Source organism: Lissotriton helveticus, chromosome 5_1, assembly GCF_964261635.1.
Source record: "Lissotriton helveticus chromosome 5_1, aLisHel1.1, whole genome shotgun sequence".
NCBI lineage: Eukaryota > Metazoa > Chordata > Amphibia > Caudata > Salamandridae > Lissotriton > Lissotriton helveticus.
The window spans coordinates 814,357,001-814,370,911 of NC_136065.1; the positions used below are offsets into that span (position 1 = coordinate 814,357,001).

The following is a 13,911-nucleotide window of genomic DNA, read 5'->3' on the forward strand; positions in this document are numbered from 1 at the left end:
TCACTCCTCTTCTGAGAGCCCTTGACAAGAGCCAGTATCAGCATCTGATGCTCACCAATTGCTGCACCGCCCCATACATTCCAAGCTCAGCACTACACTGATTATAATACCTCAAGGTGAAAGAGCATTCGCCTCCATGCTCGATTACCACAATTTTTGCAATCAGCCTTCGTTTGCCCAAGTACCTATACAGAGGATAGCTTAAAACGAGATTCTCTTCAGTTTCTCTTTCACAAGACAAAGTCAAAACCCGGGCCAAAACATTGGTTAAAGGCACTGTATTTCCCGAAAGCAGAAAATACTAGGCAGGCACGTACTGACACTTGCTGACAAGCTTTATCGTTGTGTACTCTTCTCAAGCTTATCAGCAGCAACACTCGCCCTTTGGGGAAAGTATCTCAGTGTTCCTTTGGAGAGACAGCGCACTTGGGGGCATATTATCAAGACAGGTGATAAAATTATTGCTGCTTTAGCGTCAGAAAACTGCCACTAAAACGGCGATAATGGCTTGATAATATGCTATATGGAATTCCAATGAAAGCCCATGTTAGATGTACTTCACATCTAGCATGTGCTTCAATTGGAATTCCATAGAGCATATTATCAAGTCCATTATCGCGGTTTTAGCGGCAGTTTTCTGCTGCTAAAGCGGCGATAATTGTATCGCCTGTCTTGATAATATGCCCCTTGGATTGGCAGTCTTAGAAACTGCTGCGGCGCACCGTATTACACCAGCTGCATCTCTTCAACAGCACCATCAAAACACCTGAACACAAAAAGGGGAAGTGACAGCCGGTTACATAGCAGTGTATCTTCTATGCATTCCATTGTCTATTTCATGCTTCCGTAACGTCGCGGTGAGCCTAACCTTCAGATTAACATTATTGACTTTGAATACTCCTGTGACAGCTACATGGCGACATATAAGTGAGAGTTGCTGGCCGGAGTGTGACTCTGATTCGGAAACACCAGCGTCATCCAGGCCAAAATCCTGGACTTGGAGCTTGCCCGTGGAACAGTCTTCCTTCACCTTAGCTCCACCGCTTGTCGGCTGCAAGCGTGACCGGAAGCAGAATACAGAGTGACAGGGTGGAAGGAGAAATCTAACGGCCAGGCACACAGGCTCTGCCTGCATTACAAGGTTGGAAGTCAACAGAATCACCCTACTATGGAACACTGATTTAGTAAAATGTCTAGGAATAACATGTTTACATATCTATATGTCTTGAAGAACAAGAGCCTAGCAACATTTCACGCAATTTGGAGAGCCTCTGATTGTGTTGAACACTCTGCACTTTAATACATTTTCAGACTGATTTTTTGTGTTTAAAATGCATTTTATTGAATCCTTCTCTTTTTTAGAAACAATTTATTGGGGCTTGGCAGGTATAATGTATAACAGGCACTTAATAATTTTTCTCTACCTTAATGGCTGTATGCCATAAATAACAAGCATTGAAAATGCAATAGGTCTCGCAATAGAATAGTTAGACATTTTTCTTTTTGCAAATGGAAGAGTGGTGTTGCGTGGATGAGTGGCGTTGCGTGGATGAGTGGCGTTGCGTGGATGAGTGGCGTGTGTGAGTGGCGTTGCGTGTGTGAGTGGCGTTGCGTGTGTGAGTGGCGTTGCGTATGTGAGTGGCGTAGCGTGTGTGAGTGGCATTGCGTGTGTGAGTGGCGTTGCGTGTGTGAGTGGCATAGCGTGTGTGAGTGGCGTTGCGTGTGTGAGTGGCGTTGCGTGTGTGAGTGGCGTTGCGTGTGTGAGTGGCGTTGCGTGGATGAGTGGGGTTGGAATGCAATAGGTCTCGCATTAGAAAAGTTGAAGTTATTGGTCTTGTAAATGACATAATGTATTTATTTTTGCGATGTTAAAATTGCTATATTGATGGCTTTGTCATTTACAATGCCAATAGTTATAACGTTTGCAAATGTGACACCTATAGCATTTGGAATGCAACATGTTTTGTATTTACGTGACTTATATGGCAGCTCTGGTCGTTATGCTACATCTCTAGATAGTTTTATCTTCCGCAAATGTGACACCTATTGTAACACAATATGTGTTGTGAGGGTGAGTGAGGGTGAGGGGTTGAGGGTGAGGCGTTGAGGGTGAGTGAGGGTGAGGGTGAGTGAGGGTGAGGGGTTGAGGGTGAGGCGTTGAGGGTGAGTGAGGGTGAGGCTGAGGTGTTGAGGGTGAGTGAGGGTGAGGAGTTGAGGGTGAGTGAGGGTGAGGGTGAGTGAGTGTGAGGGGTTGAGGGTGAGTGAGGGTGAGGGTGAGTGAGGGTGAGGGGTTGAGGGTGAGTGAGGGTGAGGGTGAGGGTGAGTGAGGGTGAGGCTGAGGGGTTGAGGGTAAGTGAGGGTGAGTGAGAGTGAGGGTGAGTGAGGGGTTGAGGGTGAACGGTTGAGGGTGAGTGAGGGTGAGGGTGAGGTGTTGAGGGTGAGTGAGGGTGAGGGGTTGAGAGTGAGTGAGGGTGAGGCCTTGAGGGTGAGTGAGGGTGAGGGTGAGTGTGGGTGAGGGTGAGTGAGGGTGAGTGAGGGTGAGTGAGGGTGAGGGTGAGTGAGGGTGAGGCTGAGTGAGGGTGAGTGAGGGTGAGGGGTTGAGGGTGAGTGAGGGTGAGGGGTTGAGGGTGAGTGAGGGTGAGGGGTTGAGGGTGAGTGAGGGTGAGGGGTTGAGGCTGAGTGAGGGTGAGGGTGATTGAGGGTAAGGGGTTGAGGCTGAGTGAGGGTGAGGGTGAGGGGTTGAGGGTGAGTGAGGGTGAGGTGTTGAGGGTGAGTGAGGGTGAGGGTGAGTGTGGGTGAGGGTGAGTGAGGGTGAGGGTGAGTGAGGGTGAGTGAGGGTGAGTGAGTGTGAGTGAGGGTGGGGGTGAGTGAGGGTGAGTGAGTGTGAGTGAGGGTGAGTGAGGGTGAGGGGTTGAGGGTGGTTGAGGGGTTGAGGGTGAGTGAGGGTGAGGGGTTGAGGGTGAGAGGGTGAAGGTGAGGGTGAGTGAGGGTGAGGGTGAGGGGTTGAGGGTGAGTGAGGGTGAGGGTGATTGAGGGTGAGGGTGAGTAAGGGTGAGGGTGAGTGAGGGTGAGGGTGAGGGGTTGAGGGTGAGTGAGGGTGACTGAGGGTGAGTGAGAGTGAGGGTGAGTGAGGTGTTGAGGGTGAGGGGTTGAGGGTGAGTGAGGGGGAGGCTGAGGGGATGAGGGTGAGTGAGGGTGAGGGGTTGAGGGAGGGTGAGGGTGAGTGAGGGTGAGGGTGAGTGAGGGTGAGGGGTTGAGGGTGGGTGAGGGTGAGGGTGAGTGAGGGTGAGTGAGGGTGAGTGAGGGTGAGTGAGGGTGAGGGTGAGTGAGGGTGAGGGTGAGGGGTTGAGGGTGAGTGAGGGTGATGGTGATTGAGGGTGAGGGGTTGAGGGTGAGTGAGGGTGAGGGTGAGTGAGGGTGAGGGTGATTGAGGGTGAGTGAGGGTGAGGGTGAGGGGTTGAGGGTGAGTGAGGGTGACTGAGGGTGAGTGAGAGTGAGGGTGAGTGAGGTGTTGAGGGTGAGGGGTTGAGGGTGAGTGAGGGGGAAGCTGAGGGGATGAGGGTGAGTGAGGGTGAGGGGTTGAGGGAGGGTGAGGGTGAGTGAGGGTGAGGGTGAGTGAGGGTGAGGGGTTGAGGGTGAGTGAGGCTGAGGGTGAGTGAGGGTGAGTGAGGGTGAGTGAGGGTGAGGGTGAGTGAGGGTGAGTAAGGGTGAGTGAGGGTGAGGGTGATTGAGGGTGAGTGAGGGTGAGGGTGGGTGAGGGTGAGTGAGGGTGAGTGAGGGTGAGGGTGAGTGAGGGTGAGTGAGGGTGAGTGAGGGTGAGTGAGGGTTAGGGGTTGAGGGTGAGTGAGGGTGAGGGTGATTGAGGGTGAGTGAGGGTGAGGGTGAGTGAGGGTGAGGGTGAGTGAGGGTGAGTGAGGGCGAGGGTGAGTGAGGGTGAGTGAGGGTGAGTGAGGGTGAGTGAGGGTGAGTGGTTGAGGGTGAGCGAGGGTGAGTGAGAGTGAGGGTGAGTGAGGGGTTGAGGGTGAACGGTTGAGGGTGAGTGAGGGTGAGGGTGAGGTGTTGAGGTTGAGTGAGTGTGAGGGGTTGAGGGTGAGTGAGGGTGAGTGAGGGTGAGGGGTTGAGGGTGAGTGAGTGTGAGGGTGAGGGTGAGTGAGGGTGAGGCTGAGGGGTTGAGGGTGAGTGAGGGTGAGTGAGAGTGAGGGTGAGTGAGGTGTTGAGGGTGAACGGTTGAGGGTGAGTGAGGGTGAGGGTGAGGTGTTGAGGTTGAGTGAGGGTGAGGGGTTGAGAGTGAGTGAGGGTGAGGCGTTGAGGGTGAGTGAGGGTGAGGGTGAGTGTGGGTGAGGGTGAGTGAGGGTGAGTGAGGGTGAGTGAGGGTGAGGGTGAGTGAGGGTGAGTGAGGGTGAGGGTGAGTGAGGGTGAGTGAGGGTGAGTGAGGGTGAGGGGTTGAGGGTGAGTGAGGGTGAGGGGTTGTGGGTGAGTGAGGGTGAGGGGTTGAGGGTGAGTGAGGGTGAGGGGTTGAGGCTGAGTGAGGGTGAGGGTGATTGAGGGTAAGGAGTTGAGGGTGAGTGAGGGTGAGGGTGAGGGTGAGTGGTTGAGGGTGAGTGAGGGTGAGGTGTTGAGGGTGAGTGAGGGTGAGGGTGAGTGTGGGTGAGGGTGAGTGAGGGTGAGGGTGAGTGAGGGTGAGTGAGGGTGAGTGAGTAGGAGTGAGGGTGGGGGTGAGTGAGGGTGAGTGAGTGTGAGTGAGGGTGAGTGAGGGTGAGGGGTTGAGGGTGGTTGAGGGGTTGAGGGTGAGTGAGGGTGAGGGGTTGAGGGTGAGAGGGTGAAGGTGAGGGTGAGTGAGGGTGAGGGTGAGGGGTTGAGGGTGAGTGAGGGTGAGGGTGATTGAGGGTGAGGGGTTGAGGGTGAGTGAGGGTGAGTGAGGGTGAGGGTGATTGAGGGTGAGTGAGGGTGAGGGGTTGAGGGTGAGTGAGGGTGACTGAGGGTGAGTGAGAGTGAGGGTGAGTGATGTGTTGAGGGTGAGGGGTTGAGGGTGAGTGAGGGGGAGGCTGAGGGGTTGAGGGTGAGTGAGGGTGAGGGGTTGAGGGAGGGTGAGGGTGAGTGAGGGTGAGGGTGAGTGAGGATGAGGGGTTGAGGGTGAGTGAGGGTGAGGGTGAGTGAGGGTGAGTGAGGGTGAATGAGGGTGAGTGAGGGTGAGGGTGAGTGAGGGTGAGTGAGGGTGAGGGTGATTGAGGGTGAGTGAGGGTGAGGGTGAGTGAGGGTGAGGGTGAGTGAGGGTGAGTGAGGGTGAGGGTGAGTGAGGGTGATTGAGGGTGAGTGAGGGTGAGTGAGGGTGATTGAGTGTGATTGAGGGTGAGGGGTTGAGGGTGAGGGGTTGAGGGTGATAATTTTTTTTTTTATTTAAATGTCGGACGCAAAGCGCCACCTTAACGCTACCTACATTTAACAGGTTAGCGTTGTAGTTTTTTTTTATTTTTCCTACCGTTACGTCTTTTTTTTGATTGACATTTTTTTTAGCCAATCGGAGCGCTACGTTTTTGACGTCGCGTTCCGATTTGCATACGTAATCGGTGGAATTCTCCAGAACATGGAGAATAGCGGGATGCGGAAGGCGTGTTCCTGTTCGTGTGCTGTTGGTGCGTCGTATGATAGGTAAGAGATTTCCTCTAAGTGTTTTTGTAATCTAATTTAAAGTAGTATTGATAGTATGCATAAATTAGTTAATAATTATGAGTGTATTTATATAAATAGTGACATATTTTGTTAGCGATTGTAATTATTTTAGTTATTTATTTAATTTATATGTAAGTAAGTGTTTTTATTTACTACCTATAGTATGTTTAAGTTAACGAATGAATAGGAGTGTATTTTTAATAATGTTGACATTGTATTTTTTTGTTTGTAATATTTCGAAATGAATATTATGTAATGTAATTAAAGTCTTGTTTTTATTCTTCGATATGTAATGTATTTATTTTCTTAAAGTGTTATGTAATGTATTATTAGCAGTTGTTTGTTATTTGACGTACAAGAGCTGTTCTTTGAGTTTCTAAGTACTCTTTTCACCATGAATATTGTACACTTCAAAAGTATTAATTGTATTACGCGTTGTTTTGTGAAGCTAAGAGACATATGTAATGTTTATTGATGATGTTAGCGCTGAATCCAAGTTGCGTAATATGTTTTTTATATTTGATGTAATTCCGTGTGATGAACTGCTATTGTTATATGCGTACGGCATTTTGTGTAACTCGTGACAATTGTGTTTAATCCGTCCCATTTCCCGGATGAATAGTGCTTGTTTATTACCCCAGTTAAAAATAGGCTGTTTCACTTTTGTGTTTGTACATCCTCGTCCTCGCTTCCTGACAGATATTTCTTCGTTCTTTTGTTGGTGTTATTTTGTCCGAATAATTTTTGTTTGGTGACCTGAAGCCTGATAAACATCATTGCATGCTGTAGCTCACATTTGGGAAGTAGATTTTGTGTGTAACGTATCTGATGCACGACTCCGTTGCCCCCCTTTGTTTTTAATTGCATGCAAAAATTTGTTTTTGTCTCAGAAAATGGCATAAAACTTATCTATCTGTTAAATGCACAATCATTTCTTTGAATAGGGTGGAATAGGAGGATATTTTTTGAGTCTTTACTTATGTTGTGTTTTGTTTAGTTTTATTTGATTGTTTATTTGGCTGGTGCATTAGGATGGCGTATTTTTCCTTTAGTTTTTATTTTCTAGGATGTCTTTCTGTTGCGTATCTTGAGGGTGCATTTGTAGGGTGAATTAGGCTGTTAGTTTATTAGGGTGAATTAGGACTCAGGATTTCTAGCTTGGAGTTAGAGTGTGGATTAGGATAGTTTATTTCTCTTCTTCCTTTTGTTGTTGTATGTGTGTGTGTGTGGGTATGTGTGTGTGTGTGTGTGTGAGGGTGAGTGAGGGTGTGTGAAGCTGAGGGTGTGTGACGGTGTGTGAGGGAAGCTTGCACTGCTGCTGTCGGTGCTGTACCTGCTCCGTGTGTGAGGGAAGCTTGCACTGCTGCTGTCGGTGCTGTACCTGTTCCATGTGTAAGGGAAGCTTGCACTGCTGTTGCCTGTGCTGTACCTGCTCCGTGTTTGAGGGAAGCTTGCATTGCTGTTGCCTGTGCTGTACCTGCTCCGTGTGTGATGGAAGCTTGCACTGTTGCTGCCTGTGCTGTACCTGCTCTGTGTGTGAGGGAAGCTTGCACTGTTGCTGCCTGTGCTGTACCTGCTCTGTGTGTGAGGGAAGCTTGCACTGTTGCTGCCTGTGCTGTACCTGCTCCGTGTTTGAGGGAAGCTTGCATTGCTGTTGCCTGTGCTGTACCTGCTCCGTGTGTGATGGAAGCTTGCACTGTTGCTGCCTGTGCTGTACCTGCTCTGTGTGTGAGGGAAGCTTGCACTGTTGCTGCCTGTGCCTCACCAAGATTTGTGTAAGTAAATGGAGATGGAGGGAGAGAGTTGGAAGAGAGAGTGAAAGAGGCAGAAACGTGGAGAGTAAAAGAAAGAGCGAAGGAATCTGTAAGCTGAGAGATGTGGCATAACAGAAGGCTTGGTAGTGCGGGCACTGCTGCTTGGGGTATCTGCGAGATTTGTGTAAGTAAATGGAGAGGGGGGTGAGAGTTGGAAGAGAGAGTGAAAGAGGCAGAAACGTTGAGAGGAAAAGAAAGAGCGAAGAGATCTGTAAGCTGAGAGATGTGGCATAACAGAACGCTCGCTAGTGCGGGCACTGCTGCTCGGGGTATCGGCGAGATTTGTGTAAGTAATTGGAGAGGGAGGGAGAGAGTTGGAATAGAGAGTGAAAGAGGCAGAAACGTGGAGAGGAATAGACAGAGAGAAGGGATCTGTAAGCTGAGAGATGTGGCATAACAGAACGCTCGCTAGTGCGGGCACTGCTGCTCGGGGTATCGGCAAAATTTGTGTAAGTAATTGGAGAGGGAGGGAGAGAGTTGGAAGAGAGAGTGAAAGAGGCAGAAACGTGGAGAGGAATAGAAAGAGAGAAGGGATCTGTAAGCTGAGAGATGTGGCATAACAGAACGCTCGGTATTGTGGGCACTGCTGCTCTGGGTATCACCAAGATTTGTGTAAGTAAATGGAGATGGAGGGAGAGAGTTGGAAGAGAGAGTGAAAGAGGCAGAAACGTGGAGAGGAATAGAAAGAGAGAAGGGATCTGTAACCTGAGAGATGTGGCATAACAGAACGCTCGCTAGTGCGGGCACTGCTGCTCGGGGTATCGGTGAGATTTGTGTAAGTAATTGGAGAGGGAGGGAGAGATTTGGAAGAGAGTGAAATTTGCAGAAACGTGGAGAGGAATAGAAAGAGCGAAGGGATCTGTAACCTGAGAGATGTGGCATAACAGAACGCTTGGTAGTGGGGGCACTGCTGCTTGGGGTATCAGCGGGAGGGTAGGCCCTATCACGTAGTTGGGTCATTCACATCACTACACGGAGTTTTGTTTTCTTTAGCACAATGTTTTGATCCCCTTTACTTTTACGGTTGGCAACTGCTGATGATGATACAGTGGGGAGTCAAGCGAGTACCAGTTTGACACATCCTCCATGGTGGTTGCTCCCGTGAGGCGTTGCCAATCCCCCTCCCCCTTTTTTCACTAGAAAAGGGTTGAGGGACGGTGAAGTACAGCACCAGGGATTAATGGGCACACACACATATGGCTTTAGGAATGTATAGTTCAAAGTAAATGTGACAATAGACACTGAAACTAGTAGTAGGAGCAAAGACATCCACTACTAGGCTTATCTCAATTTATAGAAAGAAAGGGATATTTCACCTTGCAATAAGGTCAGGCACATTGTTCAGAGCTGCCTGTGCTGTACCTGCTCCGTGTGTGAGGGAAGCTTGCACAGCTGCTGTCGGTGCTGTACCTGTTCCATGTGTAAGGGAAGCTTGCACTGCTGTTGCCTGTGCTGTACCTGCTCCGTGTGTGATGGAAGCTTGCACTGTTGCTGCCTGTGCTGTACCTGCTCTGTGTGTGAGGGAACATTGCACTGTTGCTGCCTGTGCTGTACCTGCTCTGTGTGTGAGGGAAGCTTGCACTGTTGCTGCCTGTGCTGTACCTGCTCTGTGTGTGAGGGAAGCTTGCACTGTTGCTGCCTGTGCTGTACCTGCTCCGTGTGTGAGGGAAGCTTGCACTGTAGCTGCCTGTGCTGTACCTGCTCTGTGTGTGAGGGAAGCTTGCACTGTTGCTGCCTGTGCTGTACCTGCTCTGTGTGTAAGGGAAGCTTGCACTGTTGCTGCCTGTGCTGTACCTGCTCCGTGTGTGAGGGAAGCTTGCACTGCTGCTGCCTGTGCTGTACCTGCTCCGTGTGTGAGGGAAAGAAAAAAGTGGGTGAAAGATGCAGAGTGGGTGCAAGATGCAGAGTGGGTGCAAGATGCAGAGTGGGTGCAAGATGCAGAGTGGGTGAAAGATGCAGACTGGGTGACTGAAGCAGAGTGGGTGAATGAAGCAGAGTGGGTGAATGAAGCAGAGTGGGTGAATGAAGCAGAGTGGGTGAATGAAGCAGAATGTGTGAATGAAGCAGAGTGGGTGAATGAAGCAGATTGGTTGAATGAAGCAGAGTGGGTGAATGAAGCAGAGTGGGTGAATGATGCAGAGTGGCTGAATGATGCAGAGTGGCGGAACGATACAGAGTGGCTTAAAGCATCGGAGTTCGCGCAAGCTACATAGTGTGTGTGTTATTGCATGATTGTTCTATGTGTGTGTGACTATGTTGTATTAGTTGAGTGTAGTTGTAGTTGTATGTATCCTTCCTTTAGCAAAACAAGACCAAAGAAGTTCAAAGTTTGTATTTCACACCTTTTAATTTTTATTAAACACAATAATAATTACTTTGAAACTTTGTACAAAAATGTGAGATCATGGCAACATGAGATTTTTAGTCGGAACATATGTCTTCATCGTCTTTCTCTTTTACAATGTTTATGATTTTCCCATTACAAAACACCACTTCACAAGTTTGTGGCAAATAATGTACAAGTGCATTTCCAATGTTGTCCACCTCATCATCCAACATAAACCATTTAATTAGTATGTCATTTTGAATTGGCATCGATTGATAAACGTCTGTGTTTGTCACCCTAATAGTTATAATACTTGTTTCATCTTTGGTGCTTTCGACGCCATAAATTTGTATGTCAATATTTTCCTGTGGTGGGGCTGTTACCTGTTGAGACAAAACAAATGCAACAATTAGTCCTTATATTCTTTTACTTTATGTTTTTGTAAGTCCAGTCTGAAAGAGAGATTTTTAGTTTGAGAGCAAGAGTGTGTGTGTGTGATAGAGAGTGCATGAAAGGTACAGAGTGGGCGAAAGGTACAGAGTGGGCGAAAGGTACAGAGTGGGCGAAAGGTACAGAGTGGGCGAAAGGTACAGAGTGGGCGAAAGGTACAGAGTGGGCGAAAGGTACAGAGTGGGCGAAAAGTACAGAGTGGGCGAAAGGTACAGAGTGGGCGAAAGGTACAGAGTGGGCGAAAGGTACAGAGTGGGCGAAAGGTACAGAGTGGGTGAAAGGTACAGAGTGGGTGAAAGGTACAGAGTGGGTGAAAGGTACAGAGTGGGTGAAAGGTACCGAGTGGGTGAAAGTTACCGAGTGGGTGAAAGTTACCGAGTGGGTGAAAGGTACAGAGTGGGCGAAAGGTACAGAGTGGGCGAAAGGTACAGAGTGGGTGAAAGGTACAGAGTGGGTGAAAGGTACAGAGTGGGCGAAAGGTACAGAGTGGGCGAAAGGTACAGAGTGGGCGAAAGGTACAGAGTGGGCGAAAGGTACAGATTGTGGGAAAGGTACAGAGTGTGCGAAAGGTACAGAGTGTGCGAAAGGTACAGAGTGTGCTAAAGGTTCAGAGTGTGCTAAAGGTTCAGAGTGGGCGAAAGGTAAAGAGTGGGCGAAAGGTACAGAGTGGGCGAAAGGTACAGAGTGGGCGAAAGGTACAGAGTGGGCGAAAGGTACAGAGTGGGCGAAAGGTACAGAGTGGGCGAAAGGTACAGAGTGGGCGAAAGGTACAGAGTGGGCGAAAGGTACAGAGTGGGCCAAAGGTACAGAGTGGGCAAAAGGTACAGAGTGGGCGAAAGGTACAGAGTGGGAGAAAGGTACAGAGTGGGAGAAAGGTACAGAGTGGGCGAAAGGTACAGAGTGGGCGAAAGGTACAGAGTGGGCGAAAGGTACAGAGTGGGCGAAAGGTACAGAGTGGGCGAAAAGAGTCAGAGTGGGTGAAAGCGCCAGAGTGTCTGAAAGAGGCAGAGTGTCTGAAAGAGGCAGAGTGTCTGAAAGAGGCAGAGTGTCTGAAAGAGCCCGAGTGTTTGAAGAGGGCCTGATTGTCTAAAAGAGCAAGAGTGTCTGAAAGAGCCAGAGTGTCTGAAAGAGCCAGAGTGTCTGAAAGAGCCAGAGTGTCTGAAAGAGCCAGAGTGTCAGAAAGAGCCAGGGTGTCTGAAAGAGCCAGAGTGTCAGAAAGAGCCAGAGTGTTTGAAAGAGCCAGAGTGTCTGAAAGAGCCAGGGTGTCTGAAAGAGCCAGAGTGTCATAAAGAGCCAGAGTGTCTGAAAGAGCCAGAGTGTCTGAAAGAGCCAGAGTGTTTGAAAGAGCCAGAGTGTCTGAAAGAGCCAGAGTGTCTGAAAGAGCCAGAGTGTCTGAAAGAGCCAGAGTGTCTGAAAGAGCCAGAGTGTCTGAAAGAGCCAGAGTGTCTGAAAGAGCCAGAGTGTCAGAAAGAGCCAGGGTAGTTGAAAGCTCCATCGTGCTGGAAAGATAGAAAGTGCTTGAAAGGATGCAAGTGGGTGATATGTCCAGAGTGGGTGCGAGAGTGAGAAATTTGTATATAGTTAGTGAAATATTAGTTCTTATTTCCCAATAATTTTTTTTGTCTGCTTACCTCTATTTTGCTGTGCCTCGTATTCAATATTTTCTGTGCATTAAATTCATGGACAGTTACATGAGTTAGCGTGACATAATCTCCAAGATGTATGTTAAATAGTGTAGCTTCTCTCCACAGTGTCACTTTGATGTCATCTGTTGCATCTTTTAAAGTAATCGATTTCAGTGGAGTATCTTCTCCATTGATAAAGACAGTCTTTACGTCCTCTTCCTACACCAAAGAAGCATTGTATTAATTTCCGAAAGAAAAAACACTTAGTAATAGTGCGTTGTATGAATGGCAATCTAAGGTGTCATATTTAAGGACCCAACAGAACCTCCTTTAGAAAAGATAGCATTGTTTATTTCCAAAAATGGATTTGTAGAGAGTGCTTGTATTTATAGTAGACAGCGAAACACTGGCATATTATGGTTTAAAAACTTCGTGCTTTCTACATAGTGTGACAGAGTGTATAATGCTATGTGTTTTTAGCTTGTTAGTGAAGTTAGAAAAGGTGTAATGTGTGTGTAAGCTAACTAGGCATTTTTAGTTGTGACATGATGACATATTTGCGTTGATACTTACGCCACATATTGTCCCTGAAACGGTCATAAGACTTTTTAGACTTGCACGTTTTATTTCCTTAATGGGAGAAGCAGATGGTGCAGGCGGATGCAAAATGTTCTTCGCTTGTTGGATAAGGCCCTCCTCAATTTTCATTGCCGGAAATTTGGTAACTTTTGTTTGCTTAGTAATTAGAATTGTTTTGTTTTTGATGATGAAGTTGCGTATCAGTAGTCCACAGTTACTTTGAGTTTGCTCGTATAATTCTTCTTGATAACAAGTACATTTCATAGTACCAGTTTTATCTGCTAGAGCCAAATGAAATAGAATTTTTTGTTCTTATTTTGCATTTTTGTAAGTAGTTTTTCCAGAGCAGTTGATTACATTAACTCGTATGGGTTTCTGATATGGTTTGTTGTCATTGGTATTAATGTTACTGATTTCTTCAATAGACATCATCTGAAATATAAAATGCATTATAACATGTTAAATACAAACCCATATTGCTTTATGATCACTGTAATAGCATTCTAATGTACCATAGTTGTGCAGTTTTCCATTTGTATATATATGATCTAAAATGGATTGGTAGTTAGTTGTGTAACTGGAAATGAGTTGTTTACATTGTAATTTAGCTTCAAAGAATCCAATTAATTGCTTAGTGTATGAATTTTGTTGAGATAGATCCACATTGAAATCCCCTATAATGATAAATTTGAGTGTGGGGTAAAAATCCGTAATATTTTTGATAAAATCCAAAAGAGAAGTTATACTTTTTTGTGGTGGTTTGTATAAAATAATAATAAGGTAATCCGTGTTATGAATATGTACAGTAAAATGTAAAATGTCTATCCCTTCATGTGTCTCATAAATAGGCAATATAAATAATTTTTTTTGTAGTACATGATCATTCCATGGTTAGTGTTGTATGTATGAAATTTATCAAATATAATGTGATGGTATTGTTGTATCGTAAAATCACTATCTGTAGCCTTCCTTGTAGTGTTGATCTCAGTTAAGCAAATAATGTCTGCTTGCAATATATTCCTATCAGCTATCATAGAAGTAAAATTTTTCTGTAGTGATCTTATATTGTGTGCAATTATATTGAAATGTGCAGTGTATGTATGTAACTGTGGGATATGTATTTCAAGTGGCATTTCTGTCCTTAATCTGTGCATTTCATCATTAACTTTTGGATGTACTAAAATTTTACCTTCATCAAAATTCTGTACATATACATTTTGTATTGATTTGGCACTGCTAATAGCAACATAATGCAAATGATGAATTTTGCTGTTATTAAAGTGTATATAAAGTGGTTCGATTGTTGCACCTTGTGTGCGATGTATAGTCCGTGCTGATGCTTGGCGTAAAGGAAATTGCTTCCGTATAATGGTAATAAATTTCTTAGTGTATTGAAAATGTCTAGATATAGCATGTATTGGTGTCCATGTGTTTTGAATTTGTGAAT

The 13,911-nt window shown here is 46.7% G+C and overlaps 1 protein-coding gene across 1 annotated transcript; it reads right to left on the minus strand.

Moving 5' to 3' along the window:
• Positions 1–9,896: 9,896 nt before the first annotated feature.
• LOC144753383 (uncharacterized) lies at positions 9,897–12,766 on the minus strand. The gene is made up of 3 exons (XM_078641096.1): positions 12,459–12,766; positions 11,892–12,104; positions 9,897–10,193 (listed from the first exon to the last, which is right to left on the minus strand). Exons 1-3 carry the CDS (start codon positions 12,726–12,728, stop codon positions 9,906–9,908), a joined length of 771 nt encoding a protein of 256 aa, XP_078497222.1. The 5' UTR covers positions 12,729–12,766; the 3' UTR covers positions 9,897–9,905.
• Between the last annotated feature and the right edge of the window lie 1,145 nt (positions 12,767–13,911).

Excerpts from the sequence above, each read along its gene's own strand:
- LOC144753383 (XM_078641096.1), bottom strand. The coding sequence starts at position 12,728 with ATGAAATGTACTTGTTATCAAGAAGAATTATACGAGCAAACTCAAAGT. Across the intron at positions 12,105-12,458 it reads TTTCAGGGACAATATGTGGC|GAAGAGGACGTAAAGACTGT; the intron begins GTAAGTATCAAC and ends TCTTTGGTGTAG. Across the intron at positions 10,194-11,891 it reads CGAGGCACAGCAAAATAGAG|GTAACAGCCCCACCACAGGA; the intron begins GTAAGCAGACAA and ends TTGTCTCAACAG.